The sequence below is a fragment of the Trichoderma evansii genome (genome assembly GCF_050947405.1).
Source record: "Trichoderma evansii strain SZMC 28006 chromosome Unknown GGI43scaffold_19, whole genome shotgun sequence".
Taxonomy (NCBI): Eukaryota; Fungi; Ascomycota; class Sordariomycetes; order Hypocreales; family Hypocreaceae; genus Trichoderma; species Trichoderma evansii.
In genome coordinates this window covers 634,868-651,322 of record NW_028145187.1, presented here as the reverse complement: position 1 = coordinate 651,322, position 16,455 = coordinate 634,868, and the positions used below count along the sequence as shown (strand labels likewise).

Here is a 16,455-nt window from a genome sequence, read left to right as displayed (position 1 = left end):
TTTACACATAGACTGCGATATATGTTGCATGGAAACATTGACAATGAAGATACCAATTGCGGAGTTATCACTTCTACAACACTTATGTGTGGTATAACACTTCAAGAAGCACAGTTAACGCAACAGAGGAAGTAGAAGAGAGAAAGCTAAATATTTGCAAACTGATAAAAGAGTGTCAAATTTGTGACTACTATATTGATTCGACTCCTTGCCATTTTCACCTAGATAGATGCGAATATGATTCTTCATGATGAACGACCTCCTTACATATTATTCCTTGCTCTAAACTTTTGCGCTTTTGGCGATGAAAAATGGCTTCATACTAAAGTTCTTACAGGTACCATGCTCGGGGATATTAGACGCGTGTGGTGACGTATTGGGATATAACTGGTAGTCGAAGCTTTCGGGAACAAAGCCAGCTTTAAAGAGAAGGTCCCTCATATCTTCAGGTCCATATCCTCTATGATTAGAAATTATGTGCTGAACACGAGCTTTATGTTGGGTGTGATAGTCGCTGTGGTCACCGCATTCGCCATCTTGGGCATGGTGATGGGAGTGCGCCTCTGGTGCCAAATCTATGACAACCAAGACACCGCCACTTCGCAGGTGTTCATAAAGACCAGAGAGAATACCCGCTTGATCCTCAATATGATGAAGGGCCATACTGATCGCTATTAGGTCGAAATCGAAGAATCCTTCTGTGGCGAGCAGCGTGTTTTCCAATGGTGGTGGGATAGAACCTTGAACAGCATGCATTTGCTCAACTGGGATACCTGACTGCTGAGCCATCTCGTTATAGGACGCAACACTGGTTTCGGAGATGTCTATGCCCCTGATGATGTCGAATTGGCTTAGGAGAGTGCTCGAAACCATGCCATAGCCGCACGCATAGTCCAGAAGCTTCACAGGAGAGCTGCCCTCCGACCGACTTCGGACACCCATCCACTGAATGCTGCTAGAGAGGGCATCGCTGATTTTCTTGGACATATCGAGCACCCACTGCTGCTTAAATACTTCGCGCCCGTGATCACTATTAGGTGTTAGCAACTACTTTAGTACAAACAACAAAGGTGGCGCAACCTAAACACTCACTTCCAGAATTTGCGGTTGGCTGCCGCCAAATCCTCTTTCCCTTGCTGGAAGCTTTCCATTTTGAAAAGTAATAATAGTTGTTTGGCTGTTGTTGTTGAATATGAAAAGATTGGAGTTTGTGCTCTCAACCCGAACAAAAAAGGAGACCTGATATACTTGAGATAAAGTCTCCGGAAAGGGTCCGCGAAAGTGGCCGCGGACTAAGCAGTTCGCTTGAGGCGAGTTTTGTGTCACTGCTGCACCAAACATTTTGTATTTCTGCTTAACAGATAACAAATAATGAGTTATTTGCATATAAAGTTGAAAATAGGGACATTTTGTGCAATCTCGCCAACACTCAATGGTCTGATAGATGCTGTTGGTTGAGCCAAACGGATTGGTGATCCTCGGCAGTTGCAATGGTGTGGGTACAATAACGAGCGACCCGCTCGGCATTTTGGCCTTAAATCTGCATAGAGACGCCCGGCAGTATCTTGAATTAGAGTAAGTGCAAAAACTTGTGCTGCACATAACTGCAAACACTTGCTGCGTGGCGTTATTCAGCAGTATGGGGCGTGCGAAGGTGGCGTTTTACCACTGCTAGAGTTGCAGGTATTACTATTTTTTTTTTTTTTTTTTTTTTTTTTTTTTCAAATCGATGGTTAGTACAAGAAGATTCAAGCATAGAATTAATTTAGTTACGAAGTAAAGCTTAAATTTAGCAGCTAGGTAGATTTTTTGTAAGTTCCATGTCATTACTGAAACTGCTGCGCAAATGTTGCCGCTATAAAGTTTCCATTATTCCAAAAAAAGAGAAAAAGAGGCAGATACTCTGTTGTTACTGCGTTGGAGAATATATTAAACTATGTAGAGACTGCATACATTATGTCGCTTTCATTCTTTGTGCTTCCAGTTTACCACTCTACCATTCTGCACCCTTTATGTCCAGTGGTAAGCGTAGCATTCGATGGCCGTCCGGGGTCGGTGATGGGAGTCGCCCTCCTCGTATGTTTATCTGAAGGGATTGATGGAGCATCCTCGGCGCTGCTAAGCCTGCATCGCGTTCGTTTCGCATAGCTACAAATTCCTCGGCTGTGATACCGTCCTTGAGATGCTTGTTTTGCTCCCTGTGGTCATGCACAGTCATGTATGCTTGTGCAGAGCGGCCGTCTTTTGGAGGATAATCATGGCCAGTCCATATCTTAACATGATCTGGTAAGCTGAGCAGCTTACGTCCAGACGAGTAAAGCCCTTCAGCACTGCCACCTGGAAAATCACAACGCGCAGAGCCAATGTCGGCGTGAAAAACAGAATCACCGCAAAAGACGTTATCTTCAATCAACATGTCAGCAGCTTATGGTAGTCGAGTGGAACTTAATACGGCATCTTACCTCCAACTTTGTAGCCCATATGATCGGGCGTATGACCAGGGAGATGCATGGCCGTAGCTTGGATATTGCCAATCATAAACTTTTCGTCATCCTCCAGGAGATGGTCAAAAACAACTTCATATTGGTCCTCCGGAACTCCATATCGCCTGCCGAAGAACCTTTGGACTTGACCAATTCGCTTGCCAATGGCAACAGATGGCTTGTATCCCTGCTCTTCAGCAAGACGCTTTTGAAGATATGAGGCCGCTGTCAGATGATCCGCATGTACATGGGTTTCCAAAACCCAATCAACTTTGTAACCTTTCTCCTTAACCAGTGCCAACAACGCGTCAGCGGTGTGCGTAGTAAGGCCTTGACTCATGCGATCAAAATCCAGAACAGGATCAATAACTGCGGCCGTCATAGTTGACGGATCAGCCACGATGTATTGCCATGTGCCTGTATCGTGCTCAAATTCGCTATGAATAGTGGGCTCCATGGCGTGAGATGAGTTTGTGGTGAATGCCTTTTTGCTGTAAGTTGATAGTGTTTTAGATCTGTTGATACTAGCCGCGCTGCTAGATGAAACCCTTGAGTGTGTGTGTAATGATTTGTGTCTGGGACTTTGGCAAAGAGAGTTAATGTTGCAGCTGCTAAAGCATCTAGCGTGCGTTGAAGGTCGAGTCACAATGTTTGAAGTAAGAGACAGACTAGTCTCCAGCTGCTTTAAACAACCGGTGACGTAGTATCGAAGCGACATTGTGCACGGCCAATGCTTTATAGTTGTTACAGAATGGATGTCGCCGCCGGCTTACTTGGTCAGCTCAAGATGTCAACCAGCCCAGAACAGACGGAGGCATGTCTAATATCGCAAATCGATTTGCCGCATCGAATTCCCGGGAGTTTATGTCATATTTTAAGTCATACGAGTGGCCAATTGAGTTCGGCGAGCCGTGAAACTGGTCGGCGATTATCAGCCTCGATCAATCATCACCGAGTTCCGGATGCTGACGATGCGTTTTACTGTGGCGGTCGCCGGATCCTCGCTGACGTCTCGGCTCGTCGCTATGGGACTGCGGCTAAACCCCGGCTCTCTGCCTTTCCCAGCTGTGCGGATGTCGGTGATGCAGACGGCCCGCGGCGACTAGTCGATTGCGCGATCGGTGATTATTCATCGCAATGCTTGTAGCGAAGCTCATATTTTAGCTTTTTAAGGTGTTTGACTGCGGAGTTTTCTTCTAGTCCTTTTCTTTGGTGATTTATTGTGTTTTGTTGCTTATTGTCTTTTTTGGACATTTCTCTTCTCATCGCCATCATGTTCCAAGCACGCACAATGTCCGCGGCGTGCCGCAATGCCAGCAGCTTGGCACGCAGCTTCGCCACTGTATCAAATGTCTCTCCTGCTCGTAGCCACCGAATTGTGGTGATTGGAGGCGGCACGGCTGGTCTGGATATCAGCCACAAGCTGCTTCGATCCGGCAAATTCTCCCAGGATGAAATCGCCGTTGTTGATCCCGCAACGTGGCACCATTTCCAGCCCGGGTGGACCCTGGTTGGTGGTGGCATTAAGACTAAGGAGGAGCTCAGAAGGCCACTAAACAGCTTGATTGACCCCAAATTCAAGTTCTATAACGACAGCGTTTCCGGATTCTCTCCTGAAGACAACTCCATTACACTCGGAAACGGGGACAAAGTCAGCTACGAGCAACTGATTGTCGTCCCCGGCATCTCAGTCAACTATGGTAGCGTCAAGGGCCTCCCCGAGGCTTTAGCTGACCCAAAAAGCCTGGTTTCTTCCATTTACAACTATGACACTTGCGACAAGACCTTTGAGACAATCCAGAAGCTCCACAAAGGCACTGCCATTTTCACTCAGCCGGCTGGTCCGATCAAGTGCGCTGGCGCTCCTCAAAAGATTCTGTGGCTCGCTTTGGACCACTGGAAGCGCGCTGGCCTTTATGATCCCGCCAACCCCTCTGGTTCCGCAATTCAAATCAGCTTTGCTACGGGTATGCCTGTGATGTTCGGCGTTGCCAAGTATAATGCCACGCTAGAGCAGCTTCGCAAGGAGAGAGGGGTCGAGGGATTATTCCAGCACGATCTTGTTTCTATTGATGGCGACAAGGCAACCTTTGCTTTGCCAGATGGAAAAGACTCTGTCACAAAGCGATTCGACCTTTTGCACGTTGTACCCAAGATGGGTCCTCATGCTTTTGTCAAGGGTAGCGCCATTGCGAATGAAGCTGGTTACGTCGATGTTGATGACGGCACTACTCGCCACAAGAAGTATCCAAATGTGTGGTCTGCTGGCGATGCATCAAGTCTTCCGACATCCAAGACTGCTGCCGCCATCACAGCACAGACGCCTGTTCTGGTTCATAACCTGTTAGGATCGTTGGAGGGCAAAACGCCTGACGCAACATATGATGGATATGCTTCGTGCCCCCTGATTACAGAATATGGCAAAGTCCTTCTGGCAGAGTTTAAGTATGGAGGAGAGCCGAAGGAGACCTTTGGCGACTGGTTTGGTATTGACCAGGCGGTTCCTCGAAAATCTTTCTACTACATGAAGAAGCACTTTTTCCCTTGGGTTTACTACCAACACATGGTAAAGGGAACTTGGGGTGGCCCAAAAGGCTGGGTCAACTAAATAAATGACTTGGCCCACCAACTTCAAATTGTACCTACAGTTATCGAAAAAACGCTACTTGCAGTATATTTTTTTCTTATCGCGATTCGGAAGATGTCCCAGTCTGTGTTTATATAGCTTGTCTAAGAAATGGAAATTCCTGGGAATTTGTGGCTCTGGGATGGATAAAAATAATGGGAAAAGGATGTTAGAAGATCAACATGATACAAGTATAAAAGTTATCCAATGCAAATGTGTATTAAAGGATTCATAAACCGCTCTTTTGTTACAATTAGCCAGCGTTGTACTGGCACTTGATTATGCATCGCCTGATCGATGAATGAGCCCAACAGGCTTTCTCAAAGAATGTTCAAACTTATTCTATCGCTGACGCTGACACTATTAGTATTAAAGGAGCTTCTTGTGGGGGTTTTCAAACACAGTGCCGTAAGCAGCATCATACGATTTGTTTCCCTCCAACCGGAAAAGCTGGCTATTCCCTTCTTGGTGCTCTTCATGGATATATTACAAAGTAGTTTGTTCTGGATATTCCCTATATCCGTAATGTACAAAAATGAACATCAGGGAAGAAGTCTGGCGAATATGTTGCACCATATATATATATATGAGAGTGCGTATGGCATCTCTGAGTTAGGAATACTAAACTAACAACGGCCACATTGCTCGCACAGTGTCTACTATTCCTTAGCATGAATAGTGAGCAAGTATGAAAGCTGACAAATATGGACACACTGTAAGCTTGGGGATATGTACCTTATCAAGCTTAGCCATAAGTGGCGTCATGACAAGTAAGCCACAATAACCTTTGCTGTGGATTAGAGTCAAGTGACTTAGCTTAAAGGACAGTGTATACGTTTAGTCTCATAATATGTATTATAATTTGGCCAACAATGCTAAAGGAAACGCCGGAAGTGACGGGCTATCTGTCCGAGGATATTCTTTGGTTGGTAATTTGTTGTTTTGCCCCCTTGAAGCCCTGCAACCGACTCATCCACTTAAGAGACATATCGACCAGTTTCCATGTAGCCCCATTGCTTCATCGAATAACATACACAATAGATGCCTTTATGATTATCAAGGACAATAATGATATCTCCATTTGTGACCGAGCTAGCTCAGCTCTTTTATTCAAACTGGTTTCTTATATACCCCGTAGAACATGCGAGAATACTGCTTCAAATGGCAAACTAAATTCGAAGGCATATCTTTGCCGTGGGTATCACTAAATAGAAATGTTCCAGAAGAATACTCATTGAATCAATGGCAGAAAAAATGAAAAGAGCGAGTCTTGAGGTTTTGTAAAATGTAAATTGTCTGCTCTATGTTTTCAGAAGAATGTATTTAGGCCTTTCGTATCAAACGAGTGTAGGCAAGGCTCTATAAAAGTATATACAAGAATGTCCAAGAGTGGTATATCGTTGAAAGAAAGATAGGCATATACAGATTAGAAATTTATCCATACATAACCCATGATTTAGTAAGACTGAGCTTATCTCCCTAAATCTTTGCGCGCATGAGGCGAAGCTGCTTAAGCACAAGTGCTAGTAGCGAGGGTCCAGCCCGTAAGACGGTTGGCAACGTCGGAGGCGTAGCAAGCAGTGCTACCGAGGCCATTGTCGAGACTGCTGAAATCAGCAGAGCCACTGTTGTAGAGGCGAGCGGCGGCATAGTAGGCCTGGCTGCCATCATTTTTGACCTCACCCTCAGCCTGTGAGAGTAGTTTCTCGAGGCCAGGTCCATCAGTGGTGCCAGAAACACCGTCCTTGATCATTTGATCAATGGCAGATGAGGGGCAAGGGTTGATGCCGAAGCAGGTACCAGATCCATTGTGAGACTGCATCAAACCTGGGTTGGTTACACCGTTGTTGGTAGTGGGAACACGGACGCAGCCCTTGCTCTCCTGCATCACGATGGCGAGGATGAAGCGCTCGTCGACACCAGTAGACTTTGCGGTTGCCTTGATCGCATTGGCAATGTCCTGAATCTCTGATGAAGAGTCATTATCGACCCAGCCATTCCAGACACAAGACTCCTTCATGAGAGGGACGTTGGCGTTCCAGAGATCATCCCAAGAGCCCCAAGATTCTTGAGAAGGCCAGCCAGCAGCAACCGATCCGTCACCTTGATAGTAGGTATATTTGTCTGCAATGCCGCGCTTGGCAGCAGAGCCAGCAGCTGGGAGAGCAGTACCAACGGCAGCCAGGCCGGTAAGAACGATAGCAAGATTTCCGAGCATCTTGATGTTTTAGATTGTGTATATATGTAATGAAAGAAGTGAAGTAGCCTTAGGCTAATGATTTCAGTATTTAGAAAGGAGTGTTGGTAAAAGATGTTTGAAGGAAAGGAATGGGAAGGTAAATAGAATGAAATGCTTTGAATAAATTAAACAGAACAATGCTCAGAGAAGGAGGAATCGACGACTTTTTATACACAAATTCATCTATATTAATTACCTGTGTGCCAGCAGAGTAATATAGGATATAGCCCATTACAATGCTAGGGCAGGAAGGCAAACGCCATCTTTTAGAGGAAAAAGAGGAACAACCCCCTAAAAAATTTCTCACTTTACCCAGCATCTTGAATCTCCGAATGAAAGACGGTGGTGACAATAGGGAGACCGATACCCACGGTATCAACGCCGAAGGCAACTCTCTAGAGGGCAGCCTAAAAACGCCACCTGCAAGGGCCATTCTGAAAAAGACCCGACTCGCCCCCGACTCGTGGTATGTGGATACAAAGGGTCTTTTAGCGTGAAATCCACGTGGGCGAAAAGAGAAAATCTCGCAATTCTTCTACTCGTGGGTTGGCAGTTAATAGCGATATTATGTCTGTCTATTGTTGTTTTATAAGCGATGTCTTTCGCTCTTCATATGAACTTCTCGCTCCCTTTTTTTTCCATCTTCGCCGCTTCAGATCCCATTTCACATGAGAACGTAACAAGAGCACTTCAACAATTGAAACAGTATTTCATCACATACGGGGGTGCGCTAACTCCTTCGGCATCACCACCATCCAACTGAAGACATCAGAGGCGCTTTTCGGAAGAGTGCGGTGTCAACTAACGGAGTGGCGCTTTCGAAGGTCACTAGAATGGACAAGTGGATTCATAACTGGCAAATGGCGATAAAGCACTCTATGCTGGCGCATAGACGAGGCGTCAACGTTATCGAATAGGAAGCGCTCTCAGTCATATGTTCCTGGCTAATAGATTTCTTTTTTCTCCTCCAGTTTCACAGGATTTGCCGCCGGCTCTACACCGGGGAGCGGTTTCGCAGCTTTCCATTGTGACCGAGTCATCAAGGCGAATATGTAGCCCCTGAATGACAATGGCACAGACAACATCATTTAGGCAAAAGAAATTCTAGAAGAGTTTGACGCCTTACGCTAGAAAAGCAGCCACTCCCCTTGTTAACATCACAACTTAGAGGCTACTGCCCATTCATGAAAACTAGGTATTCATAAGCATGCTTTTCTGCCAAGATTCCAGTGTCAATTTCTGAGTAAACTGAGATAATCCTAGTGCCCCAAGTAGTACTAAATTTCAAGTTTCATGCCCCAAAACTTAAGGGCCTGCACAGATTTGGAAATATGCTGCCCATGCTGGGGTAAGCAGCGGACCGAGGGTGCCGAAGTACTAATGCAGAGAGGCCCGAAGCCGCGCCTATAAGCAGGAAGATCATGCAGGGAACATCTTTGTAAAGAATACGGGGTAATAACGGAGCACGGAATTGATCACCGACTCAAATTCTGGGGAAAATACAAAACGGCTCTTGATACCCGCTACAGCATTACTTCTATTTCCTTTTCACGTGTGTATATAAAAGAATTATTAGGCAGGATAAGCTAAACAAGAGAGAAGGGAAAAAAAAGTATTACCGTGTGAGGAGGGTATGGCTATCCTCGGGTCTCCGAGATTGCCGCAGACGACTTTTCGCAGAGCTGCGTCATCCCCTACCCGATGAAGTACACCAAAGCAGATGCCCTTTCTTTACAAGACTCAAAAAATTGAACTAAATTTCTCCCGGGTATATTCACCTTTTTCGGTGAGTTGACAGACGCCTTGTGGCGTTTGCCCCTGGCCGGCGTTGCCCGAACCAGAAAAACTGTACTTGGTGTGGCTGTTGATTTGACAGAGCAACGCCACTTGGCTGGTGGTTTTCAACTGCGTGCATATTCTCGCGGTAAAGAGAAATCTATTAAGCGCGTATTATGAGCATACTGTACGGAGCCTCAAACAAGTCAATGGCATTAGCTTATAGCTAAATGGGGCAACTGACTCCGAGATATCCTACGGAGTCTTTACAGTACCTACACCGCCATATACAGTGCACCAAGGCCATTATAGGATAGTGCCATTGGTTTGCTCGTTTACCTCTCATCAGTCAACCGTGTTAGATTTTGATTTTTTTTTTTTTTCTTACCTAAGAAGATGTTAACTATTATAAATTTCTGAAGAGCCAAGCCGCCAACAGCGCAGTACTACCTACTCATAGCGAATTGAACATTACAATCGTGGGGCCTAAAGGCCGAGCAAGCCGCTGCCTGAAGGAAAGACTTGCGAGTTAATATTTTGAAAAGAAATAAATAGCGGAGAAAGAATAAGCTTGAAAAAGAAGAAGAAGAGGGGGAGAAAAAGAAGAAGAATGGGTGGAAACCCTCACAATGCGATTTCATCGCTTGCTTTGCTACTAAATCTCCCCTAGATTGTATCGGCTTTTTGGCACATCTTGCACTGTTAAAGAGGGGGTTTCTCCGGAATTCGTAGTAAAGACTCCTTTCCGGCCCCGCACGTTATTGACGGTGAAAGCGGCCTGGATTTAAAATGGTGCTACAACTGGTTGTCTGCGCAGTTTGATTATTAAACATCATTCCCTAACCGTAGGCATATCTTATTATTACTACCCTAGATTTTTTTTTAACCCAAGCCAATAGTATTGTAATAGCTCAGGCGGGTACTAAAAAAATTAAAAGCCTTGCTTTTCTACAAAGCTATAATCTTTTCAATAGTCAAACGGCGTGTCGGCCTATATCAAAGCGCAGGCGTTGTACAAAACGTAGCTTACGAGGCACGTTGTTGCATTACATTGTGCGTAAAGGAAGCAACTTCTTAGTGTGTTACTTTTCGATGCTGCTAGAGTTGTGAATTGAAAACACGAATTGGGTAGCTTTTCTAAGTAGAGAAAGAGAAAAACAGTTGCTAATTTCGGGCCTTCTCCCACCTTGAATTTCCCCTGCGTCCTGTTACAAAAAGCTACCTTTTCATGCATTAAAGCACAAATCTACTATATTTCTTCTATAATTAATGACCAAGGACGCGTTGCCATAGACCGATGACATTTTACAACATCAAATACTAATAGTCAGGGCGCTCTTTTCAGGGTACTTTGGTTATGTCCTCTTTTTTAGGGCTGCATGTGCACCGCTAATGTCCTGCAGATCAAAAGGAGTTACCACCCAAAGAGAATAAATTGGCTGACAGCTGACAAAAGTTAACGAAATCCGGCCTAGCTGTGCGGATTTGCATCTTTCCGCTCCGCCAGCTACAACCTCGGTTTATTGGACAAAGTCAGGCATGCAGGCTGAATGCGCAGCAGTTGTTGCTCATTCCGATGTTTCACGATATTTTGTTACTCTTCAGGTAGTACAGGATGACACAAGAAGGAATTCGGAAATCATGCTCAACCCGGACAGTGCACAGCGTGAGGGGGGAGTTAAGAAACTGGTTAATCGATCATCGATTTGTAAACTTGGAGATGACGATCGCGAACCGAGAAAGATCTGTATATAAATATTCGAGGCGCTTTCCTGGCTTTCAATCACATCCTAGCTACTATCAACAAAATTGAGCTGCATTTAAAACACTGCGCAATGAAGTCAACTTTCGCATTCTTGTCATGGTTGGCCTTCGCCAATGGCTCTACTGTTCAACAGAAAAGCCTTCCAACTGTCGATCTGGGATATCAAGTCCACCGCGCAATCTCATTTGATGTATGACTCTCGAATCAAATTAACATATAACATATATATTGACTGGTAAAAAGGAAACATACAAGACATATAACTTCACGAACATACCTTTTGCGGAACCCCCTCTAGGTGCTCTAAGATTTAATGCGCCGATCCCACTTAAAGGACGAAAATCAGGAATTCAAGATGGAAGCGTTGGCAAAGTCTGTCCTCAAGCTACTCCAAACTGGCTAGCAATGAGCACATTATTTGATACGGCATTCGCGAATAACCAGTTGCCTTTCAACGTGACACAAGCAAATGAGACGCTATCAAAATTGCCACCGCCGCCGCAAGATGGTAGAATAACGGAAGACTGTCTTGTTCTTGACGTTTTGGTTCCTCAAAAAGTATTTGATGCGAGATCTACGTCTAAAAATGGCGTCAAGCCTAGCAAAGGAGCCCCAGTGTTGGTGTGGATTTTTGTGAGTAGCGTCATAAGGAGGAAACGTTGAAGAATAAGCAACCTAACATTTCGCATAGGGGGGCGGATACGTGATTGGAGATAAAACAATGTTTGGCAGTCCAAATGACCTAATGGCAGCAACTCACACCAAGGGATCCGATGGTGCCATCTGGGTGGCTATGAACTATCGTCTGGGTGCATTCGGTTTTCTCTCTGGTCCGACATTGCAACAAAACGGCACATCAAACGCTGGACTTTTAGACCAGAGGCTTGCGCTTGAGTGGGTTCAAGAAAATATTCACTTATTTGGAGGTGATCCTGATAATGTCACTGTCATGGGCATCTCTGCCGGCGGCGGATCAATCATGCATCATATCACTGCATATGGAGGTCAGAAACCTGCGCTTTTCCGCCGTGCTATCCCCCAGTCAGCTGGTTTGGTTCCTATGCCTGGAAATCGAGCACAAGAGCAAGCCTTCGACGACTTTCTCTCCATGCTTAATGTTACAACACTAAATGAGGCGAGAGCTTTGCCATCGAGCGCATTACTGGCTGTCAACATGAAGCAAGTTGGTAATGCGCCATACGGTACTTTCATATACGGCCCAACAGTGGATGGCTCCTTTGTACCAGGAATGCCAACAAAGCTGCTTCTTCAAGGTGCATTTGTAAAAGGCATTGAGGTGTTATCCTCTTTCAACAGGAACGAGGGAATGACCTTCACGGACCCTTCCGCTTATGATAGCGAGCCTCTATTGAGGAAACAGATTGGAAATACATTCACACTACTTTCCAACGAAGACGTTGACTTTATTTTCGAAACGCTTTATCCGCAGACATATGATGGATCTCAGCCATATACTGACTCTCTTGGAAGAGCGCAGTTGATCATTGGCGAAGCAGCACTTATTTGCAACGGGAATGCTATGGTCACAGCTGCCGCACAGCAAAATATTGCTGCATTTGGTTATGAATATTCCGTTTGGCCGGCAGTGCATGGTTCAGACCAGGTTCCGCTTTTCTCCAATGGGCCAACACCAGGCGTAGACCCCAAAATTTCGAGTATTTTGAAGAACATTGTGGCGGGCTTTGTGAACAACGGCTCGCCGAATAAGTCTCCAAGTGGCATTACAGCGCCTGCCTACGGTCGAGACAGTTCTATTCTCAACATCCTAGTTAACGCTTCATCTGTTGTTCACGATCCTACAGCAAACAAGAGATGTGACTGGTGGCATAAAGCGCTCTACTATTAGCGGCTCGGTTATGTGTTGTCAGATTTGTTAACTTTCGATACCGTGAGCTTCCAAGGGGTTAAAAGCGGTAAACTTTAGGATAACTAATCTTTTATTATTTATATATACTATTACGTAGAAACTTAGAACATTTGTGCTTTATCGTCTAAGCAAATTCAGTAAGCTTAATCATTCTATGGCTGCTCCTGCCTATCTTGGTATTCTTCTGGGAACATGGCCAGCCGCTCTTTTTCTCGTTTCGGCAATTCTTCTGCTTCTAAAGATAGTATTCCGCGTAACTGTAGCTCGAGTTCCTTTAGCTCCCGTAAAAACCCTGGATTCGGCGATGCCTGCGGACGAGCGCGCACAATTTGCCCCAGAGCCGCCCTCAATGACATGTCATGATGTTTCATGAGATATGACGCAACTACTGCTGGAGAGCGGGATATACCAGCAGAGCAGTGAACCAAGATTCTGCCCGTGCCATTATTTGACTGAAGAGCCTCCTCGATGATGTCGCAGGTGGCGCCACTAATCTTCATAATCGATGAAGACGGTGAATCAGTGACGCTTACTCGATGGTATGCCACTCCTGGGACCTTACTTGACGGGCTAGTGCCAACACTCAGCACATGTGATATTGAGTTTGCCTGCAGCAGCGAGATGGAAGAAGCTGCAGAGACCGGCCCAATGAAGATGGATGGAGGGAAAACGAGAGAAGTGGAGCTGCCCTTTTCTCGCCTGCCCATCTCTAGAAACTACAGGGACGTAATTTTTACTGAATAGGAAATTGCGCATCGAGAGCTGTTCTGGACGTTGGCGAGCTGCCGATTGAACGCGATGCAGCTGCTCGTGTGGAAAAGTGACACGAGGGACGCCCCAGGATATTATGCTCTTAGCAGTGTGCAAGCATTGGCCTAAACAGCAATAGGCTAGCATGTGACCTAAATCGCAAATAGTTCATCATTGGGTATAGCCATAGTACGATACTAGGCCGAATATTGCGGGTGCCATGCTACTGAGAGATTCTGGCTGCGGATGACTGCATCGTACATATGCATATTTTCGACCTAGATTTCTTTAGGGCAATACTGGCACGTTCACCGATATTCCGTCCTAATATTTGCTCATACCCAATAGCCGGCCTTGTGTGTCTGAGTGGCGAATTATTGCTCCGTGTATAGTGAAAATATCCTTATTCTCTCGGAAGTGGCGGAAACATACCCGACTATTTACCGTGGAAGAACGGCACACGCAATTTTAAGTACTTCATGCTTAAGTTTAATGCAAAGAGAAAACAAACGCTGCACCCAGTCGGTCTAGCTGAGCCGAGAAGTGTGTCCGCATTAGGGTAACTAAGCCGTCGGCTTGCCGTCCTCCCACCTTGGCAGGACGATCAATCGGCCAGGGGCTGCTGGCCAGGAGTTCGATGGCTGTTCTAGAGCAGGGGAAAGCTGACTCGCAGGGGGAAATTTAGCACTAAACATGCAACAGGCTACTATCCACCCTCAAAACTATGTCCCTTGCTCTGATCTGGGTACTTGCCCCAGTAAGGAGTGCTACACACAGACATAGTATTGCTGTGCCAGTACCTCTTCGTAGTACTGCGTAGTATTGCTAAAAATGTTTAGATTCGCTAGCCGATCCCATCTCTTCTCCGCACTGGTAGCAGGGTAATCTTGCTGGCACATCTCTGTACCGGATAACCGCAAATTATAAGGATCCAGAGCCATCATTGAACTAACTCATAATTCCTAGCGCACTGACAGTTATGCGTAAGGCGCCTGTGGGGTCTAGCATGATTCGGAGCCCTCCGTGAGAGCTGTTCTTGCTGCGCCTATAGGCAAGGTACGTATACTCTGCAATGCTGCCAAACCAATACTACATGTATTGCGTATGCATAACTAGGGATTAAGGAAAAAAGGAAATATCTTCTAGCTGACTGCAGCATATCCTAGCGAACTGCTTCGAAGCATAGTCTGAACATACTTCTTGTGCATACGAATGCCACCCTGAGCTCGTATTATTGCTTTTACCGCCAAATCTGTTGGGGCCTTCCCAGCACAGCTTAGCTCTGGTTGTTCATCGCAGCCGCAATGCCATTAAGGGAGTTTAGTGGCGCTGAATCTGGGGTTCTGAAAATCCACAAATCACATCGCCGGAAGTATGGCTACAGCCACTCCGTCTCCATTTCCTAAACAAGCAGCTGAAGCAAACAACAGCCAAGCTGGGGCAACAACCATCCAATCTTTCCAATCAATGACATCGTCTTTTCACTTGTACGGAGCAAAAGTTCAGTTGTTTCTAGCTCAGGAGAGCTTGTCCTATCGGTCCGTCGATCCCACCGTTGGATGCCGGAATCCGGCAACGCCCAACATAGCAATGGACTGCCTCGTTCTATTGCGGCAACTCCTTACTCTCTGGACCTGGAGTGAGCCCAAGGTTTGAGGTGTATCCGATATAAAAAGGCGCCTTTCCGCCTACTTCAGATCATTTCCATTCCAAGCAAACTTTGTGGTCATCTTCAGCACTTGTTTTACAGGGTACTATCTCAGCATCAATCTATTACGTTAATCAGTCAAAATGAAGTCTGTCGCTACTATCTCCATCATCGGCGCCGCCTTGGCCGGCCTCAGCCAGGCTTGCTCTACTCCTGGTAACTACATTGTCACCTTCTATGGCTACCCTGACAACAGCCCTCCCGGGCCTGGAACTGCCCACAACTGCGGTGGCCGTAACTTCAAGGCTGGTGGTAAGTAACTAGCAATATGGAATGTACGTGAATTGGAGTTCTAAAGAATAATAGGTACCGGAACTTATGCCGATCCCATTACCATTGCTACTGCCCCTGGCGAGCTTAACGTTTGCGAGATCGTCTACCTTCCCCTGTTGACCAAGTATGGTCGTTATGAGGATGATTGCGAGCAGTGCGGTACGTACAATTTCCAATGATACTGTCAAATCGTATATGCTAACCCCCCTCCTCAGAGACTGACTTCAACAACGGTCAACCTCACATTGACATCTGGACTGGTTCCAACAGCGTCAACGGTGGCCAGAACCAGATCAACTGCGAGGATAACCTCACCTTCGGTGGCCGTTACTCCATCGTCCGCAACCCCCCTACCAACTATGGTGTTGACAGTATGTTCCATATACTCCGTTGTTTATTGGCCACGACTAATCATTTATTCTAGCCACCCCTCTCTTCGTCGCTCCTAACACTTGCAACACCAACCACGTCTACCCTAGCAACCCTGCTCACTGCTAAATTAATCGCCGGCAAACTTGTAAATAGCCGCACCATTTAACTTTCGATTTATGATAATGATTAGCTACGAATAGTTAACTCCCATGGAGGGCTATCTTTGGAACGCTTCACGTATATAGCTGATTGATATTTGTAAATAAAGCATATTAAGATCTTCAACTCCTATGGCTTTTTGTGAATATATGCATCGGACTTATAGTTATTGTAAATGTGTAGACGGCTGATGACACGCATGATTAACTCTTTTATATATAGTACCTATTTTTCAACGGGTATAAAAGAGGGAAACCATGAGTAGCATAAATAGCTGAGGATGAGGAGACTGACTTTTCGTTCCTATTTTAAAGTCAAAGTAATAATTCGAAAATTTAAGGTCATTTTTACTACAGGTACGAAAGTATCACCTTGCAAGACAAGGCATCAACACTTTACTAAGCCAATACTATTAT

General features: G+C 45.6%; 7 protein-coding genes across 7 annotated transcripts; 3 read left to right on the top strand and 4 right to left on the bottom strand.

Annotated features, from left to right (window-relative positions):
* Positions 1 to 12: 12 nt before the first annotated feature.
* GGI43DRAFT_412436 (class I SAM-dependent methyltransferase) lies at positions 13 to 1,424 on the bottom strand. The gene is made up of 2 exons (XM_083206842.1): positions 1,093 to 1,424; positions 13 to 1,030 (listed from the first exon to the last, which is right to left on the bottom strand). The coding sequence occupies exons 1-2, from the start codon at positions 1,149 to 1,151 to the stop codon at positions 283 to 285; spliced, it is 807 nt and encodes a 268-aa protein (XP_083057956.1). The 5' UTR covers positions 1,152 to 1,424; the 3' UTR covers positions 13 to 282.
* A 569-nt stretch (positions 1,425 to 1,993) lies between these two features.
* Positions 1,994 to 2,940, bottom strand: GGI43DRAFT_386464 (beta-lactamase-like protein; the record flags this gene model as incomplete). Its single annotated transcript, XM_083203797.1, has 2 exons — positions 1,994 to 2,403; positions 2,463 to 2,940. 2 exons carry the CDS (start codon positions 2,938 to 2,940, stop codon positions 1,994 to 1,996), a joined length of 888 nt encoding a protein of 295 aa, XP_083057955.1.
* A 520-nt stretch (positions 2,941 to 3,460) lies between these two features.
* On the top strand, positions 3,461 to 5,474 carry GGI43DRAFT_412434 (uncharacterized protein). The gene has a single exon (XM_083206841.1). The coding sequence runs from the start codon at positions 3,757 to 3,759 to the stop codon at positions 5,089 to 5,091; it is 1,335 nt and encodes a 444-aa protein (XP_083057954.1). The 5' UTR covers positions 3,461 to 3,756; the 3' UTR covers positions 5,092 to 5,474.
* A 1,002-nt stretch (positions 5,475 to 6,476) lies between these two features.
* GGI43DRAFT_429342 (uncharacterized protein) lies at positions 6,477 to 7,382 on the bottom strand. Its single transcript, XM_083209099.1, has one exon. It carries the CDS (start codon positions 7,325 to 7,327, stop codon positions 6,620 to 6,622), a length of 708 nt encoding a protein of 235 aa, XP_083057953.1. The 5' UTR covers positions 7,328 to 7,382; the 3' UTR covers positions 6,477 to 6,619.
* Positions 7,383 to 10,610: 3,228 nt separating this feature from the next.
* GGI43DRAFT_412426 (alpha/beta-hydrolase) lies at positions 10,611 to 12,870 on the top strand. The gene is made up of 3 exons (XM_083206840.1): positions 10,611 to 11,079; positions 11,133 to 11,522; positions 11,581 to 12,870. Exons 1-3 carry the CDS (start codon positions 10,960 to 10,962, stop codon positions 12,754 to 12,756), a joined length of 1,686 nt encoding a protein of 561 aa, XP_083057952.1. The 5' UTR covers positions 10,611 to 10,959; the 3' UTR covers positions 12,757 to 12,870.
* GGI43DRAFT_134698 (dual specificity protein phosphatase family protein) lies at positions 12,844 to 14,155 on the bottom strand. Its single transcript, XM_083199230.1, has one exon. It carries the CDS (start codon positions 13,482 to 13,484, stop codon positions 12,930 to 12,932), a length of 555 nt encoding a protein of 184 aa, XP_083057951.1. The 5' UTR covers positions 13,485 to 14,155; the 3' UTR covers positions 12,844 to 12,929.
* Positions 14,156 to 15,246: 1,091 nt separating this feature from the next.
* On the top strand, positions 15,247 to 16,165 carry GGI43DRAFT_134683 (uncharacterized protein). The gene is made up of 4 exons (XM_083199229.1): positions 15,247 to 15,487; positions 15,542 to 15,667; positions 15,724 to 15,879; positions 15,933 to 16,165. Exons 1-4 carry the CDS (start codon positions 15,319 to 15,321, stop codon positions 16,004 to 16,006), a joined length of 525 nt encoding a protein of 174 aa, XP_083057950.1. The 5' UTR covers positions 15,247 to 15,318; the 3' UTR covers positions 16,007 to 16,165.
* The last annotated feature ends 290 nt before the right edge of the window (positions 16,166 to 16,455 follow it).